General features: G+C 46.7%; 1 protein-coding gene across 8 annotated transcripts in view; it reads right to left on the reverse strand.

Moving 5' to 3' along the window:
• ARHGEF9 (Cdc42 guanine nucleotide exchange factor 9) overlaps nucleotides 1–14,092 on the reverse strand; it is a 201,798-nt gene that overhangs the window by 69,498 nt on the left and 118,208 nt on the right. For all 8 annotated transcript variants that reach the window (XM_054075197.1, XM_054075192.1, XM_054075195.1 and 5 more), the window contains one exon: nucleotides 3,740–3,919. In XM_054075197.1, the coding sequence (XP_053931172.1) occupies nucleotides 3,740–3,919 (180 nt within the window). The remainder of the gene's footprint in view (nucleotides 1–3,739; nucleotides 3,920–14,092) is intronic.

Raw genomic sequence — 14,092 nt, forward strand, 5'->3', positions numbered from 1 at the left:
ACAAGCTGTCTGCAGTCTAAAATATCCTGGAACTAACATCAGTTGGGTTTATACCTCTCTGGTCTGTCCTGTCGTCCCTTATTTGAATTGCCTTTCATTCTCTGCTGTGCAACACGTTGTTCCCTTTTCCTCCTGTACTTGCGTAAGAGAAATATAGATGTGAAGGAAAGTGATTATTTTGCAAGTAAAACTAGAACCACCCAGGCTAAATTAGGAAGTTTTCTGGCATCGCCTTAAAAAAGCAGGGCTCAAAGTACAACAGAGAAAAAAATCCAGCCCCCTCATTATGAAAGAGTGAGCAGCTGAATAAGAAATACAAGGGGAAAAATGGAGAGAACAGCAAAGTGAAAATCGTTGAGGTTAAACGGTCCTTGACAGGACCCTGAAGGAGCATAAACCTGCTGTGATGGTCCTACAAGCAAGAGAGGGTTACAGGCACCTTCTCAAAAGGCCTCAAAGGCTTTGAAGGCATCTAGTTGAAATTCCTTACCAAGACAGACAGAGAGCGAAGGGGGCGGGGGAAGGCAAGAATAGAAATGAAGAGGCAAGCGAGCGACCTCAGCCAGCAGAGGAGAGGAGAACATGACAGCCCAAATGGCAGTTGTTTTCTCAGCCTAGGACAGCCAGCGAGTGGGCTGCGTTGTGGCAGCACACCGACAAGCGCTGCGGGGAGAAGGCAGCTCTGCTTTGTGAACCCAAGTGGAGAATTTTCCCCTTCAACCTTCCTGGCAAAGCTGCAGACAAACTGAGCCAGAACTCTGCTTGCATGTGTCTGAACAGGTTGCCCAGAGAGATGCAGATATTCCATCCCTGGAAACATTCAAGGTCAGGTAGGATAGGGCTCTGGGCAATCTGATCTGGTTGAAGATATCTCAGCTCATTGCAGGAGGATTGGACTGGGTGACCTTCACGGTCCCTTCCAACCCAAACCATTACATGATTCTTTGATTTTTTGGGGATGCCTGGTATTTATTTTTAAATATTAATTCTCATTCATGGCAGCACAACAATGCTGATTCCACCTTCAGAGCACATCATTTGGTCCCAGGGCAGGTGTCTGCTCCCAGCCCACGCTGAACAAGTATCTCACAGATGGAATAACTGCTCTGGCTTCCTGCAGAGCTGATGGAAGGATTGATTTTGTTGGAATAAAATCACGCTGTGGAGTTGTGACACTAGGCAGAAGGGGCAAGAAACTTGCCTGGTAAAGCCACCACAATGCTAAGCCCCAAGGTTTAGTCCAGGATGCTGCTCACACATTTGTGTACAACAGTCTGAAAGTCATTGATTCCTCTGCTTTGCTTTCCCTAGCTTCTAAAATCATCATCCCAGCCTTTGGAAAATGTAGGGTGATGTGGAAAGCCAAATGATCCAGAGTTTGGGGCCTCAGAGTAAATGGGCTTGGTCTTTTAGTTGTTTGGTGTGTATTTTTAGAAGATGGCAGAGCACCAACCCAGACTGTTATTAAACCTACCACAAGCAGACCTCCCACAAAAAGGGACATCCAATCTTTTCCCCTGAACCTCAAAGTAGAACAGCACCGGTCAATGCACTGAGAAATCAAACTAGCCCAGAATGTTTCAGTCTCCAAATTAAGCAAAAATAATCAGCCAGAGAGATTTTTATAACTCAGCCCTTCCAGCCAACAACACAGATGAGATGTGCCAGCAACACAGGAGAGAGTATATGCTGCAGTATGGTTGTCATCTAGATCACATCTGATACAAATCCATTCTTCAAACTTGTTATCACCCCTGGCTGCAGGGTCAGACTCACGGTGTCCTATTCAATAAAATACTGAACACTATTGGTTATTCTGGGCCAGAATAACAGCATAAACTACTTCATGCAGGCATCCTTACAGAGACCTTCCAGTACCTGAAGAGGCTACAAGAAAGCAGGGGAGGGACTGTTCACAAAGGCTTGTAGCGACAGAACAAGAGGCAATGGGTATAAACTGGAGAGGGGCAGATTTAGACTGGACATAAGGAGGAATTGCTTCACTGTGAGGGTGGGGAGGCCCTGGCCCAGGTTGCCCAGGGAAGCGATGGCTGCCCCATCCCTGGAGGTGTTCCAGGCCAGGTTGGATGGGCCGTGGGCAGCCTGATCCAGTGGGAGGTGTCCCTGCCCATGGCAGGGGGGTTGGAGCTGGATGGGCTTTGAGGTACCTTCCAACCCAAACTATTGTATGATTCTATGACCCCAAGCGTCAGTTCACTGCTTTCTTGCTCTTTAGCACTGGCCAGACCTAGGAGGGAGACAGGAGCTGCATCATGAGCACCACGGGGAAAAAAGGATTGTGCAGAGGGAGAAGTGAGTAAAGTCCTGGATTCCCTTGCTGGAGCTCATTGTTTAGACTGTATTGTTTAGTCTGGAGAAGAAGAGGTTGAGGAGAGACCTTATTGCTCTGTACAACTGCCTAAGAGGAGGCTAGTGTGAGGTGAGCCCTGGTCTCTTCAACAAAGTAACCAGTAAAGGATGACAGGAAATGGCCTCAAGTTGCACCAGGGGAGGTTTAAATTGGGTATTAGGCAAAATTTCTTTACCAGCACAGTGGTGAAGCACTGTCAGTGGCTGCCCATGGCAGTGGTGGAGTCCACATCTGTGCAGGTGTTCTAAAACCATGTAGATATGGTGCTTCGGGACACGGTTTATTCGGCACAGTGGGGTTGGCTGACAGTTGGACTGGATGAACGGAGAGGTCTTTTCCAACCTTAATGATTCTATGAACTATGATTCATAGTTCAACATAGCAAACAGGGTATCTCCTTGGGATGTGGTGTGGTCTTCAGTGTGAGAGAATAGCCTTTCCCTTTACTGCTGCAGAGCTGGGAGGCTCAGAGGAAAAAGTCACCTTTCACACAATTTCAGAAGGCAAAAGAAATCTTCATTTTCTGAACCACATCCCCTAAGCTTCTAAAGGAATTAAATCTCTGATCCCACCTATCGAACTCTGCGCAAAAGGGAGAGGCGAAGAAAGGACACAAGGTCAAAGCCGATGCCTTCACTCCCCGAGGAAGGCTCAAGAGTGCCCAAATAACATGGCAGGAGCTGACGACAGCAGAAAAGGCATCTTCTCATCCTTGTGCTTTCTTAACACATCCTGAGCAAAAAAAAACACAGTGCTCAAATCCTCCTCATTTGTGAAAGGTCAGATCACCACTGGAGGTGGCTGGGTACAGCAGAACCTGCTTCAGCAGAAAAACTGCAACAAGCAAAACTGCTCCTTGTCCCCTTCACAGTAATAACCAGAGCTGCCCACAAACTAATTAAGGAAGGAATTTTACATCCAAAACTACTAAGGAGTCAAAACACAGCACTGCTTTTGGAAAACGGAGGGCTGATCCCCCACAATGTGACTTGCGGAGCAGAGAGCTCTTCCAAATGGGGGATGCTTGGAGGCAGTGTGAACTTTTAGGCTCCAATAAATCTACTCTTAGCCCGCACAATACTTAACTGATTTTCCAAAGAGCTGCTTAAGGAGAGAGGATATGACATGTTGAGACACACAAAGGCCACTCCGTATCCCAAAAGCATAAAAAGTAGAGCAAATAGCTACTCCAGCCTCCCACTGTCATCTCTTCTGAAATCTTCTTTGTTACGTATTTTTTGGACAGAAAACAGACACCTTGGAAATAAACATCGATGATAACAAACAGTAACCAGTTCAGTTTATTGACTGTTCTGAGCAGCATTAGCAGTGATTCATTGTAGGGGTAAAAAGAAGAAAGTCACTCACCCTCACGAAGCTGGCGGGAAACCATCCTTCTTCATCATCGATCTGACCCCACCACCAGTCCTTGTTGGAAGCATCCAGGACCTTGATAACGTCTCCTGCTTTAAACGCCAACTCCCGGTTGGCCATGGTGACGTGATCCCATACTGCCTCAGCACTTACAATAGAACCACCACTGATCAGCTTTAAAAACAGAAAACCAGCAGTCAATACAAGCTCAGTTCCCCAACACAAGCACATGCACAGCAGCAGCACGCAAAAAAGCGCTCAGCCAAAGTAAAGCACTTTTCCTCCATTCCAATCCATTACATTTCCCCCCTCAAGTCATGTAATCCAGTTGGTGATCACGTTTACAGACCTGCCTCTGCCCGTGCCACGCAAGCAAGCACTGTGTGCGGATGCTCGGCACCTGTCAGGTCCTACGCATGGGAATAGCAGCACCTCCCCTGCCACTGCCACCACTGTAGTTATGAGCATGCACATCACCCCAAGTACATGGCTTTCAGGTACAGTCAGCTTAGCATAACGTATAGCTGGGAGTCCCCAACAACGGCAAAACCAAGCGATGGTGTCCTGCAAAGGGATTTTCATTTTCAGAGCAAGTTGCTTGGTTAAAGGACCAAATCTCTGTTCGAAGCTTAGGCAGCTTCCTGTGCAAACCCAAGCGAAGTGTGCCACCACATTCAAAAGAACAGTGGGTTTTTTTTAAACACAGTTGACTATTTGCTTAGTGCTAGTGATGCATTGACATCCTTTGCTTTTGAAACCTTCAAGCAGATGAGAAGGGCACTGTGGTACCCTGCTGACCTGTTTCCAACCTGACCTGGAGCATAGCCCAGCTCCACCACACATTCAAACTTCACTCTGCCCACAAGCAACTGGCAGGCACAGATCCCTGCCCACTGGAAACTGGACTGAGGCCAGACTTGTGTCCGACAGCACCTACTGAACACCTCTCCACCTGGTTGTCTTAGAGCTGGACCAGCACCACAGCAGGGACCCAAAAGAATCTCATTTTCATTGTGATCCTTCTGGTTTTATGCATATCAAACTCCTGCTTAGCACTGCCAGGAAGGACTCATCTGAACTGATGCTCTTGCATCCACAAGACAAACCATCCATCCATGCCTGGGACACCTGCAGCTTCTCAGAATGATAGCCATGCGTTTCTGAACAGAATAATAAATCATGTTTATGCTTTGTCCACTGCAGGAATTCTGCAGGGTATTCCCTGCAGAAGGGTAAGACTTCCCTAGTAAATACAGACTTCACCAATATGCTTATTAGATTGTCAGAGCCATCGCGACCCTTGTTTCTTAATTCTGCTGTCTGAGATGCACTGAATACGCACTTGGACTCATCTCCAAATGAGAAGTTCAGCTCACAAAGAAAGAGCTCAGCACTGCAACCATTACAGACCTCTGACAGGCAAGGCTTTAACAGTCGCAGATACCCATTCCTGTTAGGCAAGCAAAACAAAGCATAAAGACAATGACCTGTCCCAGTAGTTATGCAACCATAGAAGCACTGGGAATAGTTAGAGATCTCAACAACTCTGTTATAAGTTCGGCTTACCAAAATGCCTGCTAATAACTACCCGCACAGTAAGAACCTGCGGTAAACCTTCAAGTGCTGCTGCAGGGTTCTGAGTACAAACATATAACAGCATTCCAGTTCCTATAGGCAACTCAGTCAATAGATTAAAAAAACTGATTTACTGTTTTCCTTGAACTGGATTTCCTTTAAGAAATCAAGCTCCTTAGGTTAGTGACAATTACAGCTGCAGTTTAGTTCTTCAGTTATTAGTCAGTTTTACATAAAGCAGCAGAAGCTGCAAGAGGGGAGATTGAGATGAGATCTTAGGAAGAAATGTTTTGCTGTTCAGGTGGGGAGGCCCTGGCCCAGGTTGCCCAGAGCAGTGGTGGCTGCCCCATCCCTGGAGGGGTTCCAGGCCAGGTTGGATGGGGCTTGGAGTTCCTGATCCAGTGGGAGGTGTCCCTGCCCACGGCAGGGGTTTGGAACTGGATGGGCTGTGAGGTCCCTTCCTATCCAAACTTTTCCATCATTCTATGATCTAAGAGAGCCTAACACAACACTTGGTGCCTTTCATCCTCACAACCAAGATGTCTCTAGTTAGCAGACCTCTCTTGTTCCTGAATAGATAAAAGAGTGCTCTTCCTACTTCCATTCTGACAAACTGGCCCTTCTAATTCAAAATAAGCTGTAAAAGAAACATGGCTTCTTTATATATTTTACAGGAGACTTCAACACATAAGCCTCACCAGATCACCCAAGAGCAGACAGAAAACAAAGGCAAAGTTAATGACAAGCTCTCATTAAAAAGTCAAGCAACAGACCTAATCAATGTACAGAGGGATCTACTGCATTAACGTGGATTTCTTTCGCATTTGGGCTTTTGATATAGAGCTGCAAGAACTGGCCACCAGAGCATCCCATTCAAACTAGCAGTAGCTGAAGCCAGATGGTGTTGGAGCCTCAGTTTAGTCCAGCTCTGAGCCCTCACTTAGCCTAAAGGTAGCTCCATCTAGAAAAACAACAATTATGAAGATTGATTTCTGATTCCAGTATAACAACCGAATGTTCAACCCAGACAGTGACATGTTTCTTCACTACAAGAGTGGTGATGCCCTAGAACAGGTTTGCCCAGAGCAGTGGTGGCTGCCCCATCCCTGGAGGGGTTCCAGGCCAGGTTGGATGGGGGCATGGAACCCCTGATTCAGTGGGAGGTGTCCCTGCCCATGGCAGGGCTGGAATGGGATGGGCTTTGAGGTCCCTTCCAACCCAAACCATTCTATGATTCTGTTTCACCAGTCCTTTTAGGCATCTATTTCGCCTGCACCTTTCACAAACACAGATGACCAGAATTGTAAACACTATTTCCAAAGAGAACTCACCAGAGATTTGTGGAACAGCATGAAATACTTATTACCGCATCACAGAAATCTTGCAGTAATACAGAATACCTCCCTTTTTTCTCCTGCTGCCTCCCACCAGTGGCTCACTGCGATCCTGCATTTAGCTTATCTAAATAAACCAGGTAGAGTATATACTCTAGAAAATCAGATTTCTCGTCATAAGATAAATCAGGTTGGCCTGACACTCATTCCTTTTGTTAATGCCAATGGGTATTTTAGTCCATTTTTCCCTGATGATGAACCAGGAATGGAGCTATTGCGCCGTGTTTTGGCTTTTTCTGCTTCGGCTGACATAGGCTTTGCTGTTACTTCACACGCAGGCGGTTTGGGCACAAATTGCCACAGAAACGTCATTGGAACCAAACTTCAGCGCAACTGTGCTTTAGAGCCTCCTAGCCTACTTTGTAAAAGTGCTTCTCCAAGCCTGAGGCACAAAATCCCAGCTCCAAGGAGCAGAGCTCGATCAGCAGCACGGGCTGGCAGGGACTCACAGGAGGGGCCAGGAAAGCCAGTGCTTGGTGTTTTTCTGCTGTAAACACGGAGATCTGGAAGATGTGAGAGGAAATGGCCTCAAGTTGCACCAGGGGAATTTTAGATTGGATATTAGGGAAAATATCTTTACCAGAAGAGTGGTGAAGCACTGTCAGAGGCTGCCCAGGGCAGTGGTGGAGTCTCCATACCTGGAGGGGTTCAAAAACCATGTAGATGTGGCGCTTCAGGACATGGTTAAGTACTCATGTTGGTATTGTGTTGATGGTTGGACTTGATGATCTAAGAGGTCTTTTCCAACCTTAACAATTCTATGATTCTATGATTTCAGGGGATGTCAGAATCTAAGGTGGCTTTGCAAGATGTTTCTTGATGCTCAAGGAGAAAGACATTCCAAGAAAGTTCTTGGTTTTCATTGTCCAGTGCCAGCAGACAGAAGAAGGCCCATTTTGCTGGTCCTTCCCAGTCCCTGGTCCACACTGCTGGCCTAAGAAAGGTATCCACATGCCAGGAAGCCTGGAAGCAAACCTTGGCCTTCCTAAATACAAACACAGTTCAGCCTGTGAAGAAAAGGATGGCAGCACGATGGCAGAATGAGAGTTCCAGCCACCGCATGTGCTGGGTCCACTGAGAGAACGTCAGAGCCTAAAATTAAAAGATCCAGTTCCACTTACTTTGCAAGACATCTTACTGCATCTGTGGAGCTGTCTGACTCTTTCAGGGCAGGGTTACAGAGACAGAACCTGACATCTGCAGCAGCCAAAGATGATGAACTAGAGAAAGGTCAGGCTAGAATATTATTTTCTGAGAGATTACATTGTAGGAGCTCTTCACTCCAGTTAAGTCTATGGCTCTTGGTTTCAAATCTGGGTCTTAGCACTGTGGTCAGACGTACTCGGCCAAAGACACTGAAAGGGACTTGTCTCCTGTAGTTCATATGTCTACCACACAGCACCTGAGACAGTCATCTGGCCCCCCTTATAACCAGTGAAGGGAAAGAGACACATCTGGAGTCTGATTCATCTCTGCTATTTCTGTGGCCTACCTTCAAATGAGGTGAATCATGCCCTAGGAATTACTGTTTCTCTGTGTTTAATTGGGTGATGCAGAAGTTTTCATTTCCAACCACTTACACTCATCCCATCTACAAGTTGGTCATCACTAAAATGGGGTCACAAAGAACTGGATTTAACAATAACAATCACAATAGGAAGAGTCAAATATTAAATCACGCTGTCTCCGATGCAGCAGTTTCTCAGCGTGCAAGCACGGACTCCGCGCCCATATGAGAATTCACAAAATGCCATCCTTGTACATTTACAATAATTGGAACTTAGATCATAGAATCATGGAATGGTTTGGGTCGTAAGGGACCTCAAAGCACATCCAGTCCCACTCCATTGCCAAGCGGAGAGGAACTGAATCAGTCCTACTTGAAGTTCATACAGATTTTCTTTTCTCTTGTAGTCTGACATTATTTCCAGGATGGAATGTGGCCACTGGAAATACTGAATTGGATGAGAGGTGCTGCCAACAACAAAAATGACAACAACAACAGTATAAAAGGGTTTCGGAGGACTCTGAAAGTCCTGACTTCTGGGATAGGGTGCCATCAGAGTGCGACAGCAGAGAGCTCCTGACCCTGGCACACCCCAGTATGCCACGGCAGGGATGCTGAAGGCGAAAACGTCATGGTACATCACAGCAACAAACATCACACAACAACTGAGCTCATCTAACTATGATCGTCCTCACTAGTGTCAGGAAATGGCAGGAAGATGTGCCAGGGGAGGGTTAGGTTGGACATTAGGAAGAGGTTCTTCCCGCAGAGGGTGGTGGAGCCCTGGAACAGCAATATTCCAGCAGCATTTGGCCAAGGCCGTCAGCCCCATGGTGTGAATGTTGGGGTTGTCCTGTGCAGGGGCAGGAGTTGGGCTTGATGGTCTTTGTGGGTTCTTTCCAACTCAGGACATTTTGTGATTCTATAAAAGCTTGGAAATAATGACTTGGCGAATGATCCTGACTGTCTGCCCCTTCCCTTGCACTTTCCAAAGGCCTCAGCCAAAGGGGTGGCATTGCCATTAATGCCACAGGGAGAGCTTCCAAGGCACACAAGAGAGGAGCTTAAGAGTGATAGTTCAACTCCAGAACTTGCGGGGTTTTTTTATGGCCATGGCATTGTGGCACTGCTATGAGGATCAAATAACTCTTCCCATCAAGAGTAAGCAGGATAATAACACAGAAGGAATAGAACGAGCAACACTCCATTAGATGACAAGGTGGAATCACTCTGCCTAACCCCACTACTACAGCAAGTCTGGAGTAGACTTGTGTGACCCAAAGGAGAGGAGGAGAAGAGGGATGCAATGAAAGACCCTCCTGCAGCAGCAGTCCCACACAGCTTGTCACTCCCTATCTTGTTCCTATGGCTATACCACATACTGATCAAAACGCCCGGGATCACCACCTAGGATGTTTCTCTAAAGGACATTTCAGAAAGCGACCTCTAACCCAAGGTTTACAACTTCTTCCAGGTTATTACAGGGTTTAAAATATACCAGCCATGAACCAGCTGTGTCATTGCAAAGGGCATTTGCTCAGCTCTACAAGATGGGTCAGCTTGGAAAAACACTTGGGTGAATGGGTGAGCCTCTGCCTCTGATCCATCTTGTGTATTTTTCCTGACTTTCCTCAATTCCAAAGCCACAACACACAGCTGAAGGCCAATATTGCTCCTTCTTAGCAACTGCCTACAGTGAGGCAACCAAGTATGAAAAATGTTTTAGTGAAATCAGCCACTACTGCAACATTTTGCTAAGTATTCACAACTAATCAGGACTTACCGGCTTATTTAGGAAGAAATGTTTTCCTGTGAGGTGGGGAGGCCCTGGCCCAGGTTGCCCAGAGCAGTGCTGGCTGACCCATCCCTGGAGGTGTTCAAGGCCAGTTTGGACGGGGCCTCGAGCACTATGATCCAGTGGGAGGTGTCCCTGCCCATGGCAGGCGGTGAGGCAGCACGGGCTCTGAGGTCCCTGCCAAACTAAACCATTCTGTGATTGTATGATTCTAATGGACCACCTTGAAAAAGAAATCAGGGACTTACTGGTTCCTAAAGACTGAAATGGGCACAACATAGCAACAAACTTTTCAGGGGAGCAAGTCCCTTTGGGGCTAGGTCCCAGAAAACACTATTACCTATCAATCCCCCTTCCAGGGAGAATCGTCGTTAGTTCATGAGATTCTGCATTGAGTTTCCAGCAGAGTTTCTCACTAGTCCAAAATTCACTTAATGAAGAGACACCTTCTCAAAAACACCAAATGAAATCAATCATAGATGATGAACTCCTTAGAACATCCTAAGTATCCACAAACTTTCTAGGACCATGGCCTCTGGGTAATATGAATAATCTTAAGGCAGAGATGTATTTCTATATTAGATCTTTGATTAATGCACCAATAGAGTTCTAATAGCAAAAAGAAAAAGCTCTGGGTAGTTCCCTTTCAAATCAGCATTACATAAACTGCTTCTCCACAGGAGTGGAATTGCAGGAAGAGAGAGATGTGAAGAGGAGATGGAGAAACATGGCAAGACTACACCATTCGTTCAAATTGTTCCTCTACAGACACGTCCTTTATTCAGACAACACAAAAGCACTGTACAATAACAGCAGCATTTCCCATTGTATTCAACAGCCTCTTCCATTATGGCAGCAGCCAAAACATCTTCAAACAAGAATACATAGAGGGCTGCCATTCAGAGGAATGAAATCAATGCTCAAAGTAACCCCGGCAGTACAAGAGACAACAAACAACCCACAACCCCCAGCCAGATGAGAACACCACTTTGCTTCCTGTGTTCCCAAAGGAAAGGCACCTCACATTGCTCTACCCTCCTGTGTCTTAGTTGCATTGCTCCCTCGTGAGCAGTAACGCTTCCAACACAGATTGATAGGGCTGTTAATCACAGGGACATTTATTGCAACAGCAAAGCCATAATCTTAAAGATCTCCCAAGGAGGGTGTTTGTAGCTCTGCTGAGACCCACTCGTACGTCTCCCTCATGAAAAACATGTATATGGACCATGGGAGTGGTTTGATGGGATGCTTACCTGAGCTGCGCAGACAACAGAACCCACAGCCCATGTTTCAGTCCAACATTGCGCTGGTTTTCACAAGTAGGGCAGATTCGCTCCATTGACAGAGCAGACAAAAAGGGAAGCATACAAGACAATGTCATTCCACCCCATCATGTTGTACTTCTGCTCTCGGATCATCTCCCAAAAGCCCCTTTGACTGTATATTTATTTTTAAACCTCTCATCAGAAATTATACAAACTGAATAATGCCGAATCATAGTGGATTCGCCACACGGCTCATTCACAAAACAAATGGGAGGGCATTTCCATTTGATTTGCTTATTCTCTTGAAGAGGTGCAATCACAAAAAGGTTAAGCACAAGACAAAGAATTTCCCATTCTGCTTTCAAGCCCTTTGATAAATTTGACAAAAAATGTCTGGATTTCAGCTGAAAGAGGCTGATTGGAGTGAGAGAGCCTCTGACACCCCAGTATTCTAGAAAGACCCTCACATGTGGTTGGAAGCTTTATCTAGATATCTTAAGGTGAGGAATCAGTAAAGAGTTGAAGGTGCATTAGGACTGGGTTATGGTATTTTTCATTGATTTACATTTTCGTGAGAAGGTATCATAGAATCATTGAATGGTTTGCAATGGAAGGGACATTAAAGCCCATCCAGTCCCAACTCCATGCCATGGGCAGAGACACCTCCCACTGGATCAGGGTGATCAAAGCCCCATCCAACCTGGCCTTGAACACCTCCAAGGATGGGGCAGCCACCACTGCTCTGGGCAACCTGGGCCAGGGCTTCCCCACCTTCACAGAAAATCATTTCTTCCTAAGATCTCACCTCTATCTCCCCTCTTGCAGCTGAAAACAGTTCTCCTCAACCTGTCCCTGCACCCCCTGATCAAGAGCCCTTCCCACGCTTTCCTGGAGCCCCTTTCAGCACTGGAAGCTGCTCTAAGGTCTCCCCACAGCATTCTCTTCTCCAGGCTGAACAACTCCAACTCTCTCAGCCTGTCCTCGGACAGGAGGTGCTCCAGCCCTTGGATCATCTCCATGGCCTCCTCTTGACCCGTTCCAACAGCTCCATGTCCATCCTGTGCTGAGGACTGCAGAACTGGATGCAGGGCTCCAGATGAGGTCTCACCAGAGCAGAGCAGAGGGGCAGAATCCCCTCCCTCACCCTGCTGGTTCCACTGCTTTGGATGCAGCCCACGACGTGGTTGGTTTCCAGGCTGCAAGCACACATTGCCAGCTCATGTTGAGCTTCTCATCCACCAGCAGCCCAAGTCCTTCTCTTCAGGGCTAGTCTCAAACTGTATCTCACAGCACACATGAAATCACCTCACCTAATGTATGACGCATTAGTAGACTCCAGGGGATGACATTAGCCTTGTTCGACACCATATTATGGCTGATATGGTCCTTGTCGTTCCCATTAATAACAACTGCAACAGAGCTACGTGCAGCAACTGGAGAGCTGTGAGTGCCTACAAAAGCCAGGCAGCGATGAGGAAAAGGCCCAGTAAGACGACAGAGCTAACCCAGCAAAGCACTGCCCATGTGGTTTTTAATTGGCACTGGAGCATGGGCAAGCCCTCTGCTTTGATGGTGCATATGTCACCATAATTGCTTTCCAATCTCTATTGTGTACTCGACACATTAAGCATTTCATTGCCTGATGACATATCTTTCATGTACAGTAATTACAAATAACCCACTAACCATCATCTTTTAACTCAGATAAATGATGAGATCAGTTCTGGGACTCAAAAGTTTGAAGTGCTCAAGGGAAAACAGCACCTTTTGTCAAATGCAGGCAAAGCAGCTCCTGGTGCCTCACCGAGCCAGGGCCAGCACAGGCTGTCAGCACGAATCCCTCATTACAGCACGTGGAAAACAAATGTCTACACACTCTTCAAGATCTAAACCTAAAATAGCTGTGCAAATCCCAGCTTCCGATTCCAGAAGCGACACCTCACATCCCTAAACAATGGCTGTAACTGCGTCAAAGACCTAGAGCTGTACTGGAACCCCTTCCTGTGATCACCGGACCAAAGCTGCACTTCGATTGATGACAGTTGAACGTGACTGGGTTGAGTCTGCAACTTGCAGTGTGAGCGGGGCAGCAGTCGGGATCATCACACAATGTCTCCAGCATCAATAAACCACCAGCTCAGCCGCACTGCAGCAGCAAATGCCATACCAAACATCGAAGCGCTGAGTATAGACCACTGCAGGGCTGGGAAAAAGACTGTATAGTTACCTCTCAATCACCTGAGGTGCAGGATAACACAGATAAGCAAAATGGATATTACAAAATACATATAAACCAGGCTCTGAGCATGGCCAGTGAGAAGTAAGAGGCTGCTGTGGAGCACTGAGCCCAGAGTAAGGGATGCAGTGAGGACATACAGCACAGTGCTCAGATGCACAGACAGCCTGAGCATACATATGTCCATGGGGTAGCTAATACAGAACCTTAGTAACCCAGTCATGGATAACCAAGACTTGACTGGAATGTCAGGAATGCCAGATCTCAACTCATTTTACACAAGAAGCCGGTCCTTATTGAAACTGGAAAGGAAAGGATTTATCTCCCATGGAGCAGACTGGTTGACTGTAGGCAAATTGAGTTCATGTGAGTGACTGAAGAGTCTTTGCAGAGAGGGAAGACAAAACTGTAATTGCTCTGAGTGAGGCAAGTGAGCTTGACGATTTGGTAATATCCTAGAATCACAGAATGGTTTCTGTTGGAAGGGACCTCAAAACCCATCCAGTTCCAACCGCTCTGCCATGGGCAGGAACACTTCCCACTGGATCAGGGGCTCCAAGCCCCATCCAGCCTGG

The sequence above is a fragment of the Cuculus canorus genome, chromosome 10, assembly GCF_017976375.1.
Source record: "Cuculus canorus isolate bCucCan1 chromosome 10, bCucCan1.pri, whole genome shotgun sequence".
In the NCBI taxonomy this organism is placed as follows: Eukaryota; Metazoa; Chordata; class Aves; order Cuculiformes; family Cuculidae; genus Cuculus; species Cuculus canorus.